Source organism: Tasmannia lanceolata, unplaced genomic scaffold (genome assembly GCF_043159265.1).
Source record: "Tasmannia lanceolata isolate RefF3 unplaced genomic scaffold, GAP_Taslan_0.1 ptg000008l, whole genome shotgun sequence".
In the NCBI taxonomy this organism is placed as follows: domain Eukaryota; kingdom Viridiplantae; phylum Streptophyta; class Magnoliopsida; order Canellales; family Winteraceae; genus Tasmannia; species Tasmannia lanceolata.
The window spans coordinates 66,365,232-66,386,614 of NW_027518685.1; the positions used below are offsets into that span (position 1 = coordinate 66,365,232).

At 37.0% G+C, this 21,383-nt stretch overlaps 2 protein-coding genes across 2 annotated transcripts in view; one reads left to right on the forward strand and one right to left on the reverse strand.

The window, feature by feature from the left end:
* Window positions 1-9,567, forward strand: part of LOC143885484 (RNA cytidine acetyltransferase 1-like) — a 94,155-nt gene extending 84,588 nt beyond the window's left edge. The window contains exons 25-26 of the mRNA XM_077389695.1: window positions 8,807-8,872; window positions 8,955-9,567. Of these exons, the coding sequence (XP_077245810.1) occupies window positions 8,807-8,872; window positions 8,955-9,209 (321 nt within the window). The 3' untranslated portion in view covers window positions 9,210-9,567. The remainder of the gene's footprint in view (window positions 1-8,806; window positions 8,873-8,954) is intronic.
* A 1,773-nt stretch (window positions 9,568-11,340) lies between these two features.
* On the reverse strand, window positions 11,341-19,888 carry CPISCA (chloroplast-localized ISCA-like protein). The gene is made up of 3 exons (XM_077389696.1): window positions 19,701-19,888; window positions 15,755-15,973; window positions 11,341-11,651 (listed from the first exon to the last, which is right to left on the reverse strand). Exons 1-3 carry the CDS (start codon window positions 19,858-19,860, stop codon window positions 11,509-11,511), a joined length of 522 nt encoding a protein of 173 aa, XP_077245811.1. The 5' UTR covers window positions 19,861-19,888; the 3' UTR covers window positions 11,341-11,508.
* Between the last annotated feature and the right edge of the window lie 1,495 nt (window positions 19,889-21,383).

Below are 21,383 nucleotides of genomic sequence, written 5' to 3' on the forward strand. Positions count from 1 at the left end.
TGCAACATTAAATATGTCAACTCGATAATGGTGCTCTACTATCGTAATGTGATCCTGTGAATGATGTGACCGATCACAACTTGCTGTGTAATGGGCACTCATCAGGAATATTAATCCCACATCTTTCGCAGAGTGGTTTCACATTATGAAACGAACTATTCCAGTCGTCTTCTCTCAACTTTCGAATGAGTAACTTTGTAGTTGAGCCTAACCACATAGTATTCAAAATGTCTTGCAGACGTTTTTGCAAAGCTTGACAGAGAACTTTAGTGATTCTCACGATTTCTTTCATCACCACGTTGAGAGTAAGTGGCTCATTCATTAATGATATTTATAAGCACCGCACAAGTTGAAGAAAACATCTTTAAGAATGTGCAAATAGAATTATAGTGAGAGCCCCATCGAGTATCTCCCAGTTCGTTGCAAAGTACCAAGTTGATTAGTCCTATCAGACTCAAACTCATTGATAGCAATCAAATGTGCAATATCAGCCGCTTGGTTAAATTGTAACTCATCCCGACGTTTGTAAAAGGCACTGATGATATTAAAAATGGAAGGCAACTTTGAGAAAAACTGATAAATAAGAATTACTTCTCTTGATGCTCCAACCAATGCTAATTGTAATTGGTGAGCTGGGCAATGCACATGATATGCATATGGGCAAATCTTTAAGAAATAAGGCTTGTAAACCATTCCACTCCATGCATATTACTAGCATCACCGTACCCTTGACCTCGAATGTTTTGAATGTTTGGACTGCGTAACGTCACATATCTCCTTTTAAAGAGTAAATGCAGTAGTATCTCCAACAATGACGAGATAAAAAAAATGCTTTATGATAACACCATCCTTATTAACAAACCTCAAAACAAGAGCCATTTGCTCTCTCTAGACTCATCTCAATTCATAAACAATAATTCAAAACTTTGCATCCTAATTTCTTCACGAATTGCACTACGCACTTAAGAAAATATGCAAAATTTTCCTTTGAATTGTGGCGATGTGTATTTGGCATTCTTTGGAGCATTTTCTAAGACAACCAAAGAAACTTTTTCATTATAATCTGCCAAAATCTTTATCATTTCAATAAAATTACCTCGATTTTTTAAACTCAAGCTTTCATCATGACCTCTAAAAGCGCATGATTGAAATGTTAGCCAGCGGACAGTGTTTATGGAGGTCTTGAGTCGCGATTGGTTATTCTCAATCTCTTATAATGTTTGTTTTTCTATCACCTTATCAATATGTTGTGATTAATTTAATAGATCTTGACAAGCTTTCTCAACAGTTTTATGTGGTGAATTAAAGTCTTTTCCAACATGACCTAAAAAGGCACAATTCAATCAATCATTCACTTTTTTTCAATTTCGAATCCCTCCACTTTTTAACATGCCTAATTCTGGGTGTCCTGTTGGTTTCTTACAAAAAAAGATAGCATGTAAGACAAAATGCAGTATCCTTTAAAGGGGAGTTCTAACCAAGAAAATTTTTTAAACTAAGAAGATTGAAATCGGCGAAGATGATTCTCTGCTCCTGAAAGAGGATACTCTGAAAGTAAAAATTGATATGGTCCAGCTCTAAGATATATATGTCGAATTTCGTCTCTTTGATATTCCCAATATTTGAAGACGCAATCATGAATCACGTTCTAAGTAGTATCAACTTCTTCAGATTGGGTTCTTGGTAACTTAGAAAGACGTTGCTCAATATTTGACATGTCAGAATTTAATATAGAAGTGGCACTGGCTTCTGAATCATTAACATTCTTTTTTTTTAAGAATGCATCAATAGTTTTTGGTTTGCCCATGATTAAACTTAGAATTTGAGGAGTAAATATGGATCAATAAGTAGCCTGAAAATTTTATCTATCAATTAGTATAATATTTTTCAAGAATTTTTATCGAAAATTACTGTTCAAGTTATATAAATAATTACCTTATCTTTTAAAATTAATATAAAGCCTAGATCTTATAAAGAAGAGTGGTAAAAGTCGTAAAAGTCTAAAACCTAATTCGATTATATGAAAATCCTGTAAATGCGTTATACCAAAAAAAGAAACAAAATCTGTAAAAATTGGGAAATAAAATATTAAAATTGTAAAGAGAGACTCACCGCACTGCTTGAGAGAAAACTGTGTTGTGTGCTTTTTTTCGTGTAATCGTAAGTTGTGCAGTTTGCAGTTCTTTGTTTTGTTCTCAAATCTCCTATAGTTAACTTGGACTTTGTTTTGTTCCCAAATCTTCTAATTGACTTGGACTTTATTTTGTTGCCAAATCTTCTAATGGATGGACTTGCTATAAAAAAGGTTAAAGAGACCTTCAATGAGCCACCGACTAAAAATATAAACTGATAAAACCCCAAATCAAAACCCCAAATAAAAAACTCTAAAATAAAAAAATCCTAAATCAAAACTCTAAATCGAAAACCCCAAATTAAAAAACCCAAATCAAAAAATCGAAATAGAAAACCTCAAAATAAAAAACTCGTGAAGCGAAGACCCTAAATAAAAAAACCCTAAACCCTCAGTGTAGATGAATGTGTAGAAGAAAAGCTATCAAAATCTTTTTATTTAAAAAAAATAAAATTAAAGACGTACCTCACCGAGTCCCTCTAAGAGTGGATGAATCTGAGGCTCTTTGAGCGCCTTTGAATCGATCGTAAACAAGTTGTAATCGAGCTTTTTTATGTATTTTTGCGCACTGGAGACCACTCTCTTGAAGCTTTTTCCGAAAACGCACGAAATGGTTTCTCGCACTATTTTCTCACTCAAATAAAGAATAGAATCATCGGGTGTTTTTGCGCAATACGTATTTCACACGACCCACATATTGGCAACCAATCGAAATCCGCATAATAAACGGGATTTTGCAAAACATTGGGGGGTGGGGCACGGTATATGGCCCTTCGCCCCTGTTGCAAGAGATTAAGTGCAACAGGAAGGTCAACAATCTTTTATCTGATTGATAGATTGATACGTCTATTGTTAACTCTTCCAGTTTCAACTGCAACTACAGAACATACAGTTTTGGCTTTGAAGTTTGTTAAAGTAAGACTTCATAACAAGATGGAAAATGAATTTCTTTCAGTTGTTGTCTACTTCGAAAAAGAAATCGCTGAGAGTATCAATACAAACATGGTCATAGATGAATTTTGTTCTTTGAAAAATCAGCAGGTACAACTTCAATAGAAAGATTTAGGTTTACTTTTTCGTTTCCTGTTGTGCATGTCATATATATATATATATATACATATATATATATGTATATATATATATATATATATACATATATATATATGTATATATATATATATAGAGAGAGAGAGAGAGAGAAGTGTTTCTAGTCTGCCAACTAGAGATCATTCTCTAGTCTGGCGACCAAAAAACATGGGTCCCACCTTATTTGGGTGTTGCAAAGCATTCATTTGATGGGCCCTAACATAGAGAGGGTGTCCACAAAAAATCAGCTCCATATGATCATCCCAACCCTGTGATTTGTGGAGCTTAAAATAGACGGCTATAAATTGGCACAAATCTGTCAATTTTTTAGCTCCACAAATGGAAGGGTTAAGATGATCCCATCCATGATGGGGCCTTTCAAATGAATGCTTAGGATCACCCAAAAATTGTGGGCCCACCCTTGTTTCCTGCACTCGAGCGCAGATAAGCTATCTGCACTCGAGAGCAGGAACTGTTGTCTCATATGTATATATAGGTGAATAGTATTCCTGCTCAGATAGCTTATCTGAGCAGCTGCTTCAAAAATTCATGTGGCCCACATTTTTGGGGTGATCCAAAGCATTCATTTGAAAGGCCCTTCCATGGATAGGATGTGTACCTAAGTTATCAATTCCGTTCCGGCCGGAATTCCGGATTCCCCTCGCCAGAGCGGAACGAAACGGCCGAAACACCGAAACGTTCCGTTCCAATAGCCAAAACGGAACGGCAACCGGAACAGAATTTATAACTTAGGTGTGTACCAAAACTGAGCCCTTTAGGATCATCCTAACCCTGCCATTTGTGAAGGGAAAAAATGGTCAAAAACAGTGTCTGTCCATTCTCCCCTCCACCTTTGATTGGGTTTGGATGATCCTATAGGGCTGATTTTTGGTACACACCCTATCCATGGAAGGGCCTTCCAAATGAATGCTTTGGATCACCCCAAAAATGTGGGGCCACATGAGTTTTTGAAGCAGCTGCTCAGATAAGCTATCTGAGCAGCTGCGCATGAACACTATTCTCTCTCTCTCTCTCTCTCTCTCTCTCTCTATATATATATATATATATATCTCTCTCTCTCTCTCTCTCTCTCTCTCTCTATATATATATATATATATATATATATATATATATATAGGGTGATGATAAATTCGCACCCCCTGTAGGATAATTCTCACCCCTTTTAACATGATTTGACGTCAAAAGCATTAAAGTTTGCAACAACTCACGTTATAAGTGGTGTGAATTTATCCTCCAGGGGTGCGAATTTATCATCTCCTTATATATAATATGGAATATATCATGCATTTTTTTTACAATTAGTCCGGCCCCTCTTAGTGTAAATTCCTGGCTCCGCCCCTACGTGCCAAGCACTCATAGACATCAACCCTTCGAGCCCATATTGTATTCGTGGGGGGCCATGGTAAAACATGGGATGTAATATAAGACTTAATTATAATAGAAACATAGTTTATTTCAAAAATTAATTATTCTATTTATTTTTATTAAAAGTTCCTTTAAAAATAAAGAATAGTCAATTATTTTTCATTATAAATATTTAAAGTAATAAATAATATTCAAAATCATAAGAAAATAAAATAAAAAAGAAAAATTAGGTAGATATACAATGTATATTATTGTATTGTTATATATTGTTTGCATTTCGATTTTTGAACTAGCCTTACTGTTCTAGACATGCGAAATAAATATTCAATGTTGTTAAACAATTATGGATGGTTGTCTTGCTTATTTGGTGGTTTCTAATTGTGTATATGTACTTATTCTAGTATTTTTTGAAGTTTTATGTATCTTTATATGCATGTGTCCATAAATTTACATGATTTTGTAAGATTTTCTTCAGAATTTTCTGACTGAAACCAATATGTTTTTTTATTTTTGAGGCACTAACATGCATATTGAAGCTGAAATTTAAAAGCTTTGTAGTAAATATCAATTGCCACTTGGTCCCCAATGTTTCCTTCATAGTATCAATGAAATCGTCAATTTTCAAAAAAAATATCAAATGCCACTTGATTGCTACAAAACAATTTTATAGGTGTATTTACTCTCTCTCTCTCTCTCTCTCTCTCTCTCTCTCTCTCTCTCTCTCTCTCTCTCTCTCTCATATTTCTAAGAAGCATTTTTATTCACTTGAGCTCTCAAGCTACATGGGCTATTGTCCTATGCTTAGCCTTGCGACTCGACTAGGCAACAACTGTTTGCTTCTTACTTTTTCATGCCACTAAATTTCCATATAGGAAATGTACTAGTGGATCGCCGGTCACTAACGCCCCAATCAGCATTGACATCGCCCCTTCGGGCCCGTATTGTAATCGGGTGACCGTGGGGGGTAGGGAATCCTCATAGACATTGACCCTTCGGGCCCATCTTTTAGTCGTAGGGGGGCCATAGGGGTATGCGCAGGGTAGAATTCGAAACATAATCATAATTGTAAAATAGTTTATTTCAGAAATTAATTATTTTATTTATTCTTATTTGGAATTCTTTTAAAAATAAAATATTTACTATTAAAAATATTAGACAATATTTAAAAATTGTAGAAAAACAGAGTTGTTAAAAAAAAATTATATACATAGCACAATTTATACTATTGTGTTGTTATATATTGTATACACTGAGTTCAGAATTATTGTTCTAGACTTGTGGGATAGGGCAATCATTAAGGGGCCGTTTGGATATGCGGTTTTAGAATCCAGGTTTTTAGTTTGAAAACAGTGTAAAAGAGGGTTCATGATCAAGCTGTTGTATGTTGTCCTGATAGCGTTTCTTGGATTTTAAGTGAGAAATTCAGGTTTTAAAAATCTCTCCTGCATCCTGAGATTTCTAAAACCTGGAAATATGGGAGGATCTGCTACTCTCTTGCTGACGGAAAGAAGGGCGAGAAGTAAAAAACGAGTCAAAAACGACGGCTGGTCCGCTTCTTTTGTCTCTTAGCTACAATTTTGAAGAAATCCCGGATTCTAAAATTCGCGTATCCAAACGGCCCCTAAGTGTTTGATGTTGTTAAGCCATTTTGACTGGTTGTCTTGGTTATATGATGGTTTCTAAGTGTATTTGTGTTTATTCTATCATTTTCTGAAATTTCATCTTAAAAACCCTTCATTTGCATATATTTTGATAAGTTTACATGCTTTTACAATATTTTCACCCAAATTTTGGACCGAAACAGACATGTTTTCATTTTTGTGGCGATTGACATGCATACTGAAATTGACATTTAAATATGAATTGTCATTTTTGTGGCGATTGACATGCATATTGAAATTGAAATTTAAAAGTTTTGCAGTAATATGAATTGCCACTGGATTGTTACATAACAATTTATAGGCATATGACTCTCACACCCATATCTCTTAGAAGCATTTTCGTCCACAGTAGATCACAGGTGACATGGAATGTTGTTCTATTCTTAGCCTTGGCACTCTGACTTGGCAACAACTATTTGCTTCTTACTTTTCCATGCAACCAAATTTCCTTATAATGTTAGTGGATCTACGTTGATTAACAGAGCCGACTGAATCAGCATCATAGTACCTTTACATTCAAAGGGACCATAGGCAGCATATGAGACCCCTCTCAGAAGGACTACTTTAAGATAGCTAAGAATCCTGTAGACAGCTTCAAGGTGACTTGAAGAGGGAGAATGGGTGGTGGAAAGCCAATATTTCACTGGTTCTTCTAGAAAACTTTTGGAGCTTAATGTGTCTAGTTATTCAATTGAAGTAACCCAGTCAATTCAAAAACAGATTATGCATCCAAAGTTAATCAAATCATACTAGGGTTTTTTACTTTCAGAGTTACTTTTTTAAGATTATGCACTGTCCGAGTGTTGTTGGCCGACATTCCTTCGGGCTGTAGAGATTGCAGGAAATAAGAAAGAAAGAGAAATAAGGAATGAAAAGAGAAGAGAAAAGAGCAAAAGGAGATGGGAGAGAATGGGGAAGAGAGATGAAGGAAAGGAGAGAAGAGGGAAGAGAGAGGAGAAAGAGAAAAAGAGAAGGGAAGAAGGAAAATGAGAAAGGGGCGAAATAAAGTAGACGGGTATGATGAGAGGAGAGGAGAAAGGAAAACGAGAGAATAGAAATAGAGATAGGAGGAAGAAGAGGGAAGAAGTATGGAAGATTCACCTTGCTGCCAATGCGATAAACTTCTCCTATTCCAGCTTCTTGTGGGGCAGAGAAGAGAGGAAGGGCTTCACGCAAATCCAAAAGTAGGGTTTCGCTCCCCTTGGGCCTCCTTTTATAGATGTTAAGGTGTTAAGTGAGTGGGCCTAACCTCTTGGACAGTAGAATATAGCCTCCACTTAAGTCATTAACTTAAATGACTTAAATGATAAGTGATATGTGGGTCATGGCGAAAGACAAGTGTGAGATCATGGTGAGGTGGTGTGGACCCCATAAAACTGATAGAGATCAGCAATGTTGAAGATGAGAGAAGTCGTGACATCCTCAGGGTGGTCTAACAGATAAGTATTAGGATCCAACCACTTAAAGATCCGATAAGGTCCGAACTTCATCTGCTTCAACTTGCATGGTCTCCAGGTAGGAATCGCTCCCATTAGAAATAAACCATCAATAAATCCCCACACACTGAATGTCTAGTCTCTGCAGTGCTGATCATGGTTTTAAATTTCCTCGGAATGACGGAAATATTTCCATTTCCATCCCCACCGAAACGAAATCGACATGATTTCCTTACATTCAAAAAACAATCTACATGATTTCCTTTTCTGTCATTATTTCTCCGAAATTTTGACCGAAATTCCTTGAATTCGACTCAAATTATCGAAATTTCCAAAATTTGACTGAAATTCCTGAAATTTAACTGAAATGGTCACAAGACTCATTTCCATCCCCACCGAAATGAAATCTACATGATTTCCTTTCTTGTCATTATTTCTCCGAAATTTTGACCAAAATTCCTTGAATTCGACTTAATTATCGAAATTTCCAAAATTTAACTGAAATTCCTGAAATTTAACTGAAATGGTCTCGAGACTCATTTCCATCCCCGCCGAAACGAAATCTACATGATTTCCTTGCATTCAAAAAAAAAATCTACATGATTTCCTTTCCTGTCATTATTTCTTCGAAATTCCTTGAATTCGACTTGAATTATCGGAATTTCCAAAATTTGACTGAAATTCCTGAAATTTAACTGAAATGGTCACGACTCATTTCCATCCCCACCGAAACGAAATCTACATGATTTTGTTGCATTCAAAAATTAAATCTGCACAATTTCCTTTCCTGTCATTATTTCTCCGAAATTTTGACCGAAATTCCTCTCAAGGGGTTAGGATGTCAAATTAAGCTGGGATTGGCACTGAAAGCGGATTCATGACGGTCCTCTAAGTTAACATTCCTCATCATGTCCTAAAAGTATAGGACTGCAGCAGTCCCCGTAGTGGAACAGTGATAACTATATTTACCACTTTTGTCATCTGTTCGTTCCTTTTCTCTTGATACTGTTACATTTTGATTTACTGCCTTAATTTGTTTCCACTTGTTAAATCTCATTTTTGAATCCTATGTTGATCGTTCGATCTGTTTTTTCCTTCTCAATTAGGTTGTGATGCTACCACACAGTGTATCTTTGGATGACGATCTTAATGATGCAGCAAATGAAGTCAAGGTAAACTTTTTAGTTCCCAGTCTAATTTCCTGTCCGTCTTGTAAACTTGCTTCATATCAAACTTAAATAGAGTTGTATTCAGGAGAAGATGAAAGCCGAGACAGAGAGCATTCTGAATCCAGAGCTCTTGCAACAGTATGCAATTGTGGATAGGGAAGCTGATTTCGAGACTGCTCTTCAAAATGGCGTGGGTAAAATATCGTCAAGTGGGCTTATTAGTGTGAAGTCCAATAGGAAGATGGAGAAACAGGAAAAACACAAAGAAATGGAGAATGATAACAAAAAAAGAGGACATAAAGGTGGCAAATTCAGTTCGAACAAGAAGAGGAAATCTTAAGCTCTGAGGTGTCTTTCCCGAGTATTCAAGAAATGGGTCAGACTGATTTTTCGAGAAAATCTCAGGTGCAGTTGCATCAATATTTTGCGTGCCACGGCGACTTCTATGCTGTGGTTAAAAGGTCCAACGAAAGAAAGGGAGAATTTTTTGTAGTTTGTAGTGGAAGGCTAATTAAAAAATTGAACCAAATATACATAGACAGGCTCCTATATTTATACTAGAATTGTACATGAGATTGGTCCTACCTGGTAATTTAATTTTGAATTATCATTGTTTGCAAATCTTTGATGTAATTCTTAGTTTGTCTAATAAGAATTTTTTTTCTTTTTTGAAATTGAGCTCTTAAAATTTATGATAATGATCGTATCTAATGTTCATTTTTTTTTCTAGTGAGTTTGTTTATTGGTGTAAATCTTGTCCCATCCACTATAGGGTCCACTTCAGATGGATGTAAAAGACATGCAGTTTTGAAAAGGTTGAGAGGGGTATATAAAGCCCATCACCTTTTGAGTTCTACTTTACGCTGAGAGGGGTGGTATAAAGCCTACCACATTTGAGTTTTATTTTATGAGCTCTTGGCTCATATGATGGGCACCACCGAGAGAGTGGGTTATAGGGTCCACGTTTAGCGATTGGTCACGAACCAATGGTCGGATAACGGTTAGATAGCCGTCCAATCCGTCGACTAAGAGTCCTCTGATGATCAAACTTGCGAATGTGTACGATCTATCGGTTGGTATTCAGCATGCCTTAATTGAAAAGGGTTTTTTTTCTTATTCTCGAAGTATGTAATGTCCGTAGATGGCCATGCATGCACGTACAGCCCAAAAATACAGTGAGGTCCACATTATTTGGGTGATCCAAACCTTTCATTTGTTGGGCCCTGACATAGATAGAGTGGTGCCCAGAAAATCTTCTCCATAGGATGATCCTAACCCACCGTATAATTTCAAATCAATGGCTCACCAACACATAGTTCAAACACATGAAAAAATGTTCATATTTCAATACTTGAGGCCAAAAACCAAATAAGATAATCATGTGTGCAAATGATTCTTTATTCAAGCTCTGTTTCTTTCGAGTTAAATGATCATAAAAGATTTTTTCATGCCCATTTTAAGTGATCAAATCTGTGTAAAATTGTTTTACACCAATTTTAGCGAAAATCATTAGCGATACCCAATATCATTAGCGAAAATCAATCTATAAATTTCATAAAACTGATTTTCATTCTAGTTTAGTGATATACTTTATTAGTCTGCTAGAATTTGGTGGTCCGATCCAAGATTTAAATCTTGTTTCTTTGCTTTGAATGAGAAGAGAATTGACTTTGCAACTCTTTTCCAATACCAAAATTTCTCAACCATGTCACAAAAACTTGATAGGGAACCATTGGCTATAGAATATTTCATTAAGGCCATGTTTGGCTGCCACTATTTTTTTTTTTTTTTTCATGGAACATTAGTTTACCAAGTGATGAGAGAGGAGACAGGGAGTGGGAGACGGAGAGAATTGAAAGGGCAAGAGTAATGAGATGATCTGAAGTGGGCAAATAACATGAAAAAAAAAAAAAAAATACTCTATTCTCATGCCACTTCTCACCATCTCCATGCCCATTTTACGTCGAAAGAAAGGGAGCCTAAAGATCAAATTTAAACATTTGATAACCCATTATTTAGGTAAACTTTTTTATAAAAAACTTGAAATTGAAATTTTTGCTTAGAAAAAACTTGCAATGGAATTTTTTAGCGATCTATTTCGGAATGGGGACCTTGGTTGGCTTGCTTTGCATGCTCAAGTACTCGCTCTTTTGATCTCGCACGTTCGGTTTTTAGAGCCTTGATATGGTTCCCCTCGAAGAATCGAATGAATTTGGTCTCATTTCATCAGCTGAGTGCTCGCCTCATCAAGCGTCCACACATGAAGTACCATGCTGTTGGAGCCATTTTACTTGGGTTCGAGTCGTATTTCACCCCTGACCAAAACTAATCCGCTGATTCTTCAACATCAGTCAATTTGTACATCATGCTACTTTTTGCCTCAATTTGCATGAGTTGAGAACACAGTTCAATCAGATGGTTCTAGCTCCGGGTTTGATCCCAGTTCACCCGTGGCACTTCAGTCCCGACCATAAAATGGAAATGCTACATATTATGCAAAGAGAGCGACTACATGAACAGTTTCAGAATCTACAGTGGAATGATCGACAACCGAATGGCTGCTCATTTACCTGATAACTAGAATCTTTATCTTACAGATGTAGAAACATATTATAAGTTGTAAGTTTTTTCATAAATGTTTACATTTCGGCAGCGAAGGATTTACCACAACCACAGGTTTGTGTAGCATTGGGGTTCTTGAACGAGAAGCCACCGCCGATGAGTGCATCGCTGAAGTCCAACTGCATTCCAAACAGGAAGAGTAGGCTCTTTGGATCACACACTGCGGACAAAGAAGAAACAAAGGAGAGATCAGCCATCTTACAGAGAAACACAAAAAAGAGAAAAAAACTCCTTTGATTTGCCCAATTCATTAAAAATCTTGCCACGTCTGTCACCTGCCTGAGGAGACCATTTTACCGTTTTTTTCCCGAAAGATAACAACTCTAGACTCTACTTACCTTGGACGAGTTCTTGTCCGATTACAGGTTTTTGAGCATCTTCTGAGAGTGATTATGAATTTGAGGATATATTAAAGCCATAAGTCACAAAAGGGTCCAGCCCTTCTACAAATTTTCTATCATTTCAAAAGACGTCCTATCACTTGACTTTACTCTCATACAAGTTTAGGTCACAGTGGTGGCATCTAATGCAGGTCATAGAAGATCCAAACTATTGAAATAGGAACCAATTTGGTATTTTTCAGAACAATTTCCGCCCAACAGGAGCGTCTCAGAATCAACGACTTTGCGAAAAAGGAAGACGCTTCATACACCGAGCCATGAAAATGGAAGTGAAGAAAAACAAACCACTTCACAGGAATTACACTTGGGAGCTGTTACCTAATCTAATTGAAATTATTTTCATTGATCTATGTATATATTCAAAATCAAACTTAAAAGTTGAATTTATTAGAGAGGAACAAAGCGCTTTTTGGGTGTCTTAGGGGTTTAATTCAATACATAGATTATAATGAGATCTTCAGTATAGTACTTAAATAGAAGAATCTCTTAATAGAAATGAAACAATATTCAATGTGTGGAAACTTTCTTTTTTTTCTTTTTTTTTTTAAGAGATATTCAATGTGGAATCTTTTTTTTTAAATTATTCAATGTGAAATCTTGATCAAATAAATAGACTGAAGCGGGCTTAAAATGCTACTAGCAGGCATCTAATCCATAAGAATCAAATCAAAAGATTCATAATCATTCAAATGACCATAGGCATGTGAGGATTAAATATTTCGAATATGTTAAGAAAGCATGTGGACTAGAATCCCACACATGCCTCAGTCTAACATGCCACAAAAATAAAGTCTCGAGACTATATACAAAAGGAAAGGTAAATTGAGAGGCATAGATAACAGGATCCAAAATAGACTCAGGAAGAGGAGCATTCGAGCAATCCAAATCATCATAAAAATAGTACAGCCCTCCTCTCTTTACAACATAGGGCTAGTAGATGGAAACTGTCGGAACAAATGGACAAGTAGGAGCAGCAGAGAGAGCCAGAGGGCGAGCTGAAATCCCATCACGATATCCACTTAGATTGTAAGAATGGTCATGGTCATGCCCCATGACTCCACTGTGAGTACAGGTAACCATGGACTTGCCACACCCACAACTAGCAGTCTACCACAAGTCCACAACGCTATGACTGCCATGGCCCGATTAGCCCCTCTACCTCGACCAGCTGGAGGGAGTCGAGAATCCGATACAAGGGCAGTTAGATCTTGAGGAATCATTATAGCACTAGACATTAGAGATCGTTGCTCCTCCTTAGCAAAGAGAATTCCATAGACAGTGCTGAGAGGAGGAAGATATCGAGTAGCAAGTACAAGAGCCTTGGTTTGGTTAAACCAGGATGAAGTTCACCAAGAAACGTGTAAATTTGATGTTTCTCCTCATGTTTACTAAGCTTAGCAGCTTCTTCCCGAAATTCAGACAGGGGTCTCCAATAAGCCAAAATACTTCCCCATAGATCGAGCCCCTTTCTTACATGTTAGTATTGGTTGGGTAAGTTGATATACATGGCTATCGAGTTTACCGAGGGCAAAAGCCGCAACCAATTTGTTCCATAGTTTCAAAGTTAAATCACAGAACATGTATACTCGAGCAATAGATGGTTCCATAGAGTTAAATAGCAAATCAAGAATAATGGAATAACTGACATCCCATTTTTCGGCATTTGGAGTACCAGCCTATGGCCGTGTAGTCCTAGTAAGTAGCCCTATCATCATGCAACCTTGCACATAAAGGGTGATAGTACAAGTCCTTTGCAATTAATTTGATGAAGTGGCTTAAATGATAAATGGTAGTGATAAATATTTTCTGTTCTCATTGGTTTATAGGTATGAATAGGGGTTATATCCATGATACAAGGCACACCAAGAGATTGAACAAGGATTGATAACAATCATTCTCCACTCAAACAAGATATATCAGAAAGAATAGTTCTACTTATCGCCTTAGTTGTTCAATGGGCGAAGAGTCTTCCAATGTTCAAGTTTGTGTCGGCTTATGATTTGTGAGAGAGGTGGGATATTGTCTGTAAGGAGAGATTAAGTAGACCTAAGGTAATTCAAAAGTGGGCTCCGCCTCCCTTGGGTTTCTGTAAGTTAAATGTTGATGGTGCATCTTTTGGAAACCCGGGTCCTTCAGGTTTTGGTGGTCTTTTGAGGATTCATGAAGGTGTTGTGGAATGGGCTTTCTCCGGTCCAAACGGGATATCTAACTCGTCAGAGGCTGAAGTGAAAGCAGCGTTTTATGGTATTCTTCACCTAGAAAGGAATATTTTGGATAACGTGATTGTGGAAGGGGATTCATCTAATGTTGTTAGATGGCTCTCTGGCATCATTCCTCCTCCATGGAGATTTCTCAGCCTTATTGACGAAATTTCTGATTGGGTGTCGAGGTCGGAGATATCTTTTGTGCACGTTAGAAGATCAGCGAATGAAGAAGCAGATGCTTTAGCGAAATCAGGGGTTAATAGGCAGGAGTTGGAGTGGTTCGATTATTTACCGCCTTAATTGTAATTGTATTTTATTTGTTTTTTCTTTTTCCTCCTTTTCCTATATGTAATCTGTGGACCATCTCGGTTCCGCTTTTTCTCTTAATATATATCACAATTTCAAAAAAAAAAAAATAGTTCTACTTATGAGGGAAAAGGATTGATAAATGTCAAGAGAGCACAAAAAGAAGGTATCCTACTGAGCCAACAAGGACTAATAACATTTTTTTTTTTTGAAAAATAAATAAGGAGTAATAAAAGTAGGAAATGACTGATAATAGGAAGAAATAAGCTTAACAACAAGATTGATAATTAAATATAGTAACAGGGGCAATCCCACAGATAAAGACTGATAACAACCTTACAGCTAAAAAGGAGAAAAAATCCCTGTTTTGGGTGCAAAAATGATCACCATACCTTGAATACATCATTGCTGCTCAAATGAAGGGTGCCAGCAGCTTTGTGAGCCAAAAAGGACCCAAAGAGAAAATCAAAATCTGGAGAAATCCTTCCTAATCACAATCAGAATGCACAATCTCCAAAAACTGGCCGAAAGAATGGGAAAAAATCCAAAATCTTGAGGGCATATTATTGAAGCTTTGAAACTACAGAACGATTGCAGATCTGGTATCAGCCTTCAAAAATGTCCACATAAGATGCAAACCCCTTTTCATTTCCAATGGAAAAACAAGGGTAGATGTTGGTTTATCTCTTGGATAATGTCAACGATGAAAATGGGCCTAAATGAAAACAGAAGAAGAAGGCAAAACAAATTTGCCTGGGGCTGGCTCTGATACCATGGTGCAAATATGATCGAGTAGGGTTGATAGAGAAGAGAGATGAATCTTACTTGACCATCTAATTTGATCGAGTAAATTGTTCTTATTTCATATTCTTGCCTGTATTTGATCATCTCGGTCCTTTTCTTTTAATTAATATTTCGTCCATTCAAGAAAAAAAAACAAGAAGAGAGATGAAGAAGAGGAGAAAACTCACGAAGTAGAAGAGAAATGTTGTGGGAAATTGCATAGAGAGGAAGCTTGTCTTTCTTACCTTATATTAGCACGAGTACTATAATACAATGACTAGAATACCTTTCATTAACACTAGTGAATAGTAACACACGCCACATTGCAAAAAAAATAAACCCAACGAGAGAGAGAGAGAGAGAGAGAGAGAGAGAGAGTTGAAAAATATAGAAAAAAATAAAATAAAATAAAAAAAGAAGAAAAAAAGGAAGAGGAAGAAAAAAGATACAGAACAGAGCAACGCGTAATAAAACCATTACAACAAAGTTTCAGCAATTCACATATAGAAGAACTGATATTTCTTCTTAAGGTCCTCGGGAAAGACAGAACAGATGATGAAGGGACATACCAATCACAAAACCGTTGTATTCGATGACTGAGTCATCTGGCCTTGCATTGGCTCGATTCTCAAACTCCATTGTGTAAGACATGCCAGAGCAGCCACCTTGCTTAACTCCAATTCTTAAACATAAATCTTCATGTCGCTCAGACCTCATCTTATTCAAATGTTTCAGTGCATTATCGGTCAATAAAATTGCTGGTGCAATGCTCCCAGAGGTAGTTGGTGCTGAAACATTGAAGAAGTTATCATCAACTGGCTATAACAAAGTGATAAGACAAGTCATTATTATAAGGTCCTTGTTTTGAAAAAAATGGTATAACAAAGCACCAGAAGATTACATTGTAGTTTCACATCAAACCCTGGAATATTCTAGCCAGTAACTCATTCATCAATCACTAACTGCCATTAGTGAATGATGAATGAGTTACTGGTTTCCATCGATAAAATGAAAAACTACCATGCCAGAGTATAACTAATAGGTCGTTTTAAATCCATCATGAGCTTCTATATGAATTCTTCATCTCCTGTATACATTGGTACATGTTTTGGCTCCAGACTGCCCATCTAGTGGGCCTGCCATGAATGAGTGATGGCGAAAATACCGTAATTGTTTGGTCGTTGCTAACCATTTGACAGTGGAATTCTTGCATTACATGTGGACCATTTATTTTTCTTTTCATCCATCCATTTGCAATGCAAGCCACCAAGTTGTGTGTGTTCTAGACCATGGCCGATGGTAGGCTCCATCAGATGGACACAGATCCCCATTTACAGGGGTACCAGGAGATAGAGTTTACAGATAGAATTATAGAATTCAATTCGTATGCAATCATTAAAAAAAAAAGAAACTTTTATTCAAAAATTGAAGCTTGTGTCAGAAATAAATGGTTAAAAAAACTTTTATTCAAAATATGAAGCTTGTGTCAAAAATAAATGGTTATGACGCACAACATAACACGGTGTCCGCAAGAAGTATAAAACAGATGTATTATCAATAGTCAATTCCAAGCCAAGCCAATATCAGAAATCCAACTAGGTTTCCACTGATGAGAAAGTTGCATGCATTTTGAAAGAAAACGGCTCCAACCTTATTTGGATTAGAAGGTAAGCAAATTCTAGACTAAAACTGAGAGAAGAATTCAGATAATATATTATTGGCTGACACAAGAAATTTAAGGCATAAGAGGGAAGGATATTCATAGATGTCGGGTACAGATGCATTTTTAAGAATCACATAGGGGAGGTAAGATCAGTTCTTTTGGAGCCGTCGGCAACACTCATACCAATCAGGTTGAATGTTGAAGTTCAGAGCAGTCCTAAATCACCTGGAGCATCATCGAAATCAAAACGAGTAGAAAATGGGCCTTCTTGTTTCTGTCACCATGATGTCAAGATGATTTCCTGGAGACATAACAGTGAGGCCACAAGCGTGGGTTTAAGCTGAAATCCCTAAAGAATTGTCATTTTCTATTTTAAGAGCATTAGTGAATTTTATTTAGATTTAGGAGTTGTTTTTATGGGTTTTAAAAGGTCTTGTGGTGGAATATATTGGACTGTTTTGAGATTAAGAACTTTCTATTTTTTTTCTAGGAGTCTAATTAGGTTTAGGAAGAGAAATGTGAAAACTGAGAGTAGTCTCAACTCAACTCACCACAACTAAGCCTTTGTCCCAAACTAGTTGGGGTCGGCTAATGAATCCTTTAGAAAATTTTCATGAAAAAGGTGAAGGATCTACCCGGCTCAAATTGACTAAGTCTAATCCTGACACTAGTTGGGTTTGTCTACATGGATCATTTTCTTCCATTCTCCGCTATCCAAGGTCATGTTCTCTGTTATGTTCCTAGCCATCAAGTCTTTCCTCACTGTTTCAACCCAAGTTGTTTTCGGCAGCCCCTACCTCTTTTTACTCCATCAACTTGGTCCGAGTCACTTCTTCTCACTGGAGCATCCAAAGGCCTACGTTGGATATGCCCAAACCATCTTAAGCGGTGCTCTCTCTTCTCCTCAATTGGTGCCACCCCCACCTTTTTAAAGATGTCCTCATTTTTAATTCTATCTAACCATGTGTAGCCGCACATCCATCTAAGCATTCGCATCTCCGCTACACTCATCCTATGCACATGCTGCTTCTTGGCGGCCCAACATTCTGAGCCGTACAGCATGGCTGGCCTCACAGCTGTCTTACAAAACTTTCCCTTCAGCTTGGTAGGTATTTTACGGTCGCACAGAACTCCTGAAACATGCTTCCACTTCAACCAACCTGCTCAACTGATAGCTTATTTTTCTTATTGAGCTGGATTTCCAGAATTTTGAGAATGTTCAACTGATGGCTTTCAGCTGTTGTTGTATTTAATACTGAAAACAGGATGAAAACTGCATTGTTCTCACTTCCTCATTCATTTAATTTCTTATGGGATTAATTTTTATTTCATGATGTCCGGGTTTGTGTGGTTATTCTTTGTCTGAAGGTTCGTGTACTAAGAAAAAGTGTGGTGATCCCCACAGTTCTCAGGCTTCCCGTGATGGAGGTAGATTTGCTTAGTGAAATTCACTGTAAACATGACTGGATTTACACTACAGTCCAAGTATCTTTCATATTATCTGGAACTTTAATTCAGAGGTGAATTCCCTCACACAAGGAGTGGGTGTCACATGTTGTTGGCTCTCAGTGTTCTACTTCATGATTTAATAACCGTCCTTGTCACTATTGGTTTCTTATATTTGTGATTCTCTCATGAACAAACCATATTGTTATTATTCAAACAGAAAAAACAATAGAAAAACTTTGCCTAATTACTAAAGAAGCAGCTACAATCATATAGCTGGGAAAAAGCACATAAGTACTGAGAATCCTTTATCAATTTCTCGGAAACCTGCAAATAACATGAGATGATTAAAATTGCATCATAGAAAAGAAAGATGGATATCCCTGGAAAAAAAAAAAAGAAGCAAGCCTAATGAATGACAGAAAAATAAGTAATTTATCACCTAACAAATGCATTCGACTTCTTTGGACATATAGTCAAACAACCATATGGTTACATTTCACAAAACATATATTACATGTCGTTTAAAGTTTGTCTATGGCCAAACTTTCCAATGAGGAGCTACAGTGTGTAGCCACAACTTCATCTAATGAACTTGCAGCGAGAAGTAATAGTGACCTTCCTATTAAATAAAGAAAAGAAAGCACCCTGTGAAACGGCTGCAACGCTATTTCTGCATAATGGAAATCAAGTTTGATTTTCCTTTGCGGGTTTTCTACTTTTCTTTGATACTTATGTCGTAACAACATTCATAGTCTACAGTTTCAAAACACGAGATTATTAACAGTATATCACTAATCACTAGCCCAGAATTTTCTTTCCCCTTTCTCTTCTCAGTCTAATCTAGTGCCCAAATTGAGGCCCAGAGAAGGACAAAACCAATAGATGAGCAGCAAACTTTGGACTTCATCAGGGACTCCTTATACCATTGAAGAAAACTATGCTTTTAATTTTTATATTCTCAATATAAAGTATGGAATTTGAACTTTCTATTCACAGAACTGTTAACACTGATGAACTCGCGTATACAGTCAATGAAAATAGAAAGTAGCCCAAGAGAAGGGGGAAAAAAGAAAAGGAAAACGAAAAAAAAAAAAGATAAATTGGGTTAAATAGCATAAGCTCCCCTAAATTAGCACCCAAGACCTTAAACCAAAAAATTACAACTTGGGTATCACAAGAATTGAGCTAAAAATGTCAGTAATTCTGATAGAATTCAATATAGCTCCACAATCATTTCCAGAGAGAAAACATAACAATCAATAATCAGAACAAATAATTTCAAAATGGGTGTAATAGCAATCAGACAAACAGAAAAGACCAACAAAGCAATAACATAACAAGCATCAAATTCTAGAACAAAATAGTATCTAAATGAGAAAAAAAAAGCCTTAAAAATTCCATACCAGCAATGGAACTCGATCGGATCGAGATGGGCTTCCTGAGACCGAGATTGAAAGGTGAAGAACGAAAGGAGAGAGAAGATGAGGCCCGGGGTAAAGTAATTGAATTCCTGAGTGGCCTGCAAAGAGAAGGGGGGTGAAGGGTTCCTGTATAGAGAGCCATTAGGAGAAAATGTTAGTTGTTTTTCTTTGTATTTTGTGAAATGTATTTATATGGTGGAAAAAGAACAGTGGGCCCACCTATCTATGGTAGAGACCAACGAATGGATGGTTTAGATCATCCGAATATGTGGGTCCCACTGTACATTTTGTTTAATGCTATGCAATGAAAAACGTGGGATGCTAATATGTTCTTATGCGTGCACGTCTTTAGGTAAATCGTTTTCATGGGCGGTAATCAAATTTTATTGGAAATAAAAATTGATTAGCAGGCTAGCAGCCATATAAAGGCATTTCGCTGACTGGCATTTGCACTAGAGAGCAGCCACGTCAGATGAATTAAATGAATAAGACAAAATCTGAGCCGATGTGGATGCTCTCTCATTCAACAGCGTGTCTACGAAATGCCTTCTCGGATGGTCCCTAGCAAATCCCTTATAATCAATGGGAGTTCGGCCCATTATCAAAACTCGGCAGTTCAAATATCAGTAGTCTACATTAAATATTCAAAATAGGGAAGCTAAACTGAAGGGCACCATTATTTATAATGGCTGCACTTTGGCCATGTGCAGCCTATAGGGGCATCTTTTCGTTCCTTTTTTTTTTTTTTTTCAAGGGAGCTAGTTCTAGTGGTTTTAGGACCCAGCTACAGCGTATCTATGATTGCAAAGGGGCTTATGTACTTCACATTTGAAGGAATGAACAGTCCTGATTGCCACGTACAACGCATTTGGGTGTCCCAAGTGATGAAGAGGGGCGCATTTATCATTTCCCTAAATTTATTATTCAAAAGAGGGATGCTAAACTGCAGGGAGTCACCACTGGCTGCACATGGCCAAAGTTCATTTATAATGGTTGCACTTTGGCCATCAGCAGCCAATGGGGGCTCCTTTTCACTCCTGTTCTTGCAAGGGCGCCCAGATTTTAGCATAAATCAGTTCTAGTGGTTTTAATTTTCTGTCAACTAAAAAAAGCAAGTTGCTGAAATGACCAAATAAAGTCAATTCTGAAGATATTAATTATTTGGACTAAACCTTCTTTTTTTTTCATAGGATCTACAATCATCAATTTAGTGTAAATATGTTTAATAGCCATTTCTAAAGCTCTCTTTTACAGAAAGATACATTATGTCATGGAGCTTATTACCTCCCCCACTCTTACTGTTCTTATCATAGTAGATAACCAATGAGAACTCAAACGCACAGAGCCCGGACGGGTGTGGCTCTTCGGCATAAGTGTCGGGATTGCTCCCTGGGGACATGTGATCGAATCCCACCCGGGCTTACCCGATGCGCGTGGTTTACGGGCTATTGCTAATTGCGCACATCCGTAGGGAATAGTCCTACTTCCAAAGGGGGTGGGGACACCCTACGTCACCAAAAAAAAAGAGAACTCAAACGCTGTTCTACACTTCTGAGTGAGATAGCATCTATGGCAAATAGAGGAAGATAAATATTAAAGTAGACTTTCTAGAATCGAGACACCCAGCAAATTCTGAATATGAGTATTAAATCACCTCAAGATGAT

What these genes read in the sequence shown, in the direction of transcription:
- CPISCA (XM_077389696.1), bottom strand. Translation starts at nt 19,860, where the DNA reads ATGGCTCTCTATACAGGAACCCTTCACCCCCCTTCTCTTTGCAGGCCA. An exon ending in CCGATCGAGTTCCATTGCTG is followed by an intron (nt 15,974 to 19,700) that starts GTATGGAATTTT and finishes TCAATGTTTCAG; the next exon opens with CACCAACTACCTCTGGGAGC. An exon ending in ATACAACGGTTTTGTGATTG is followed by an intron (nt 11,652 to 15,754) that starts GTATGTCCCTTC and finishes CTTTGTCCGCAG; the next exon opens with TGTGTGATCCAAAGAGCCTA.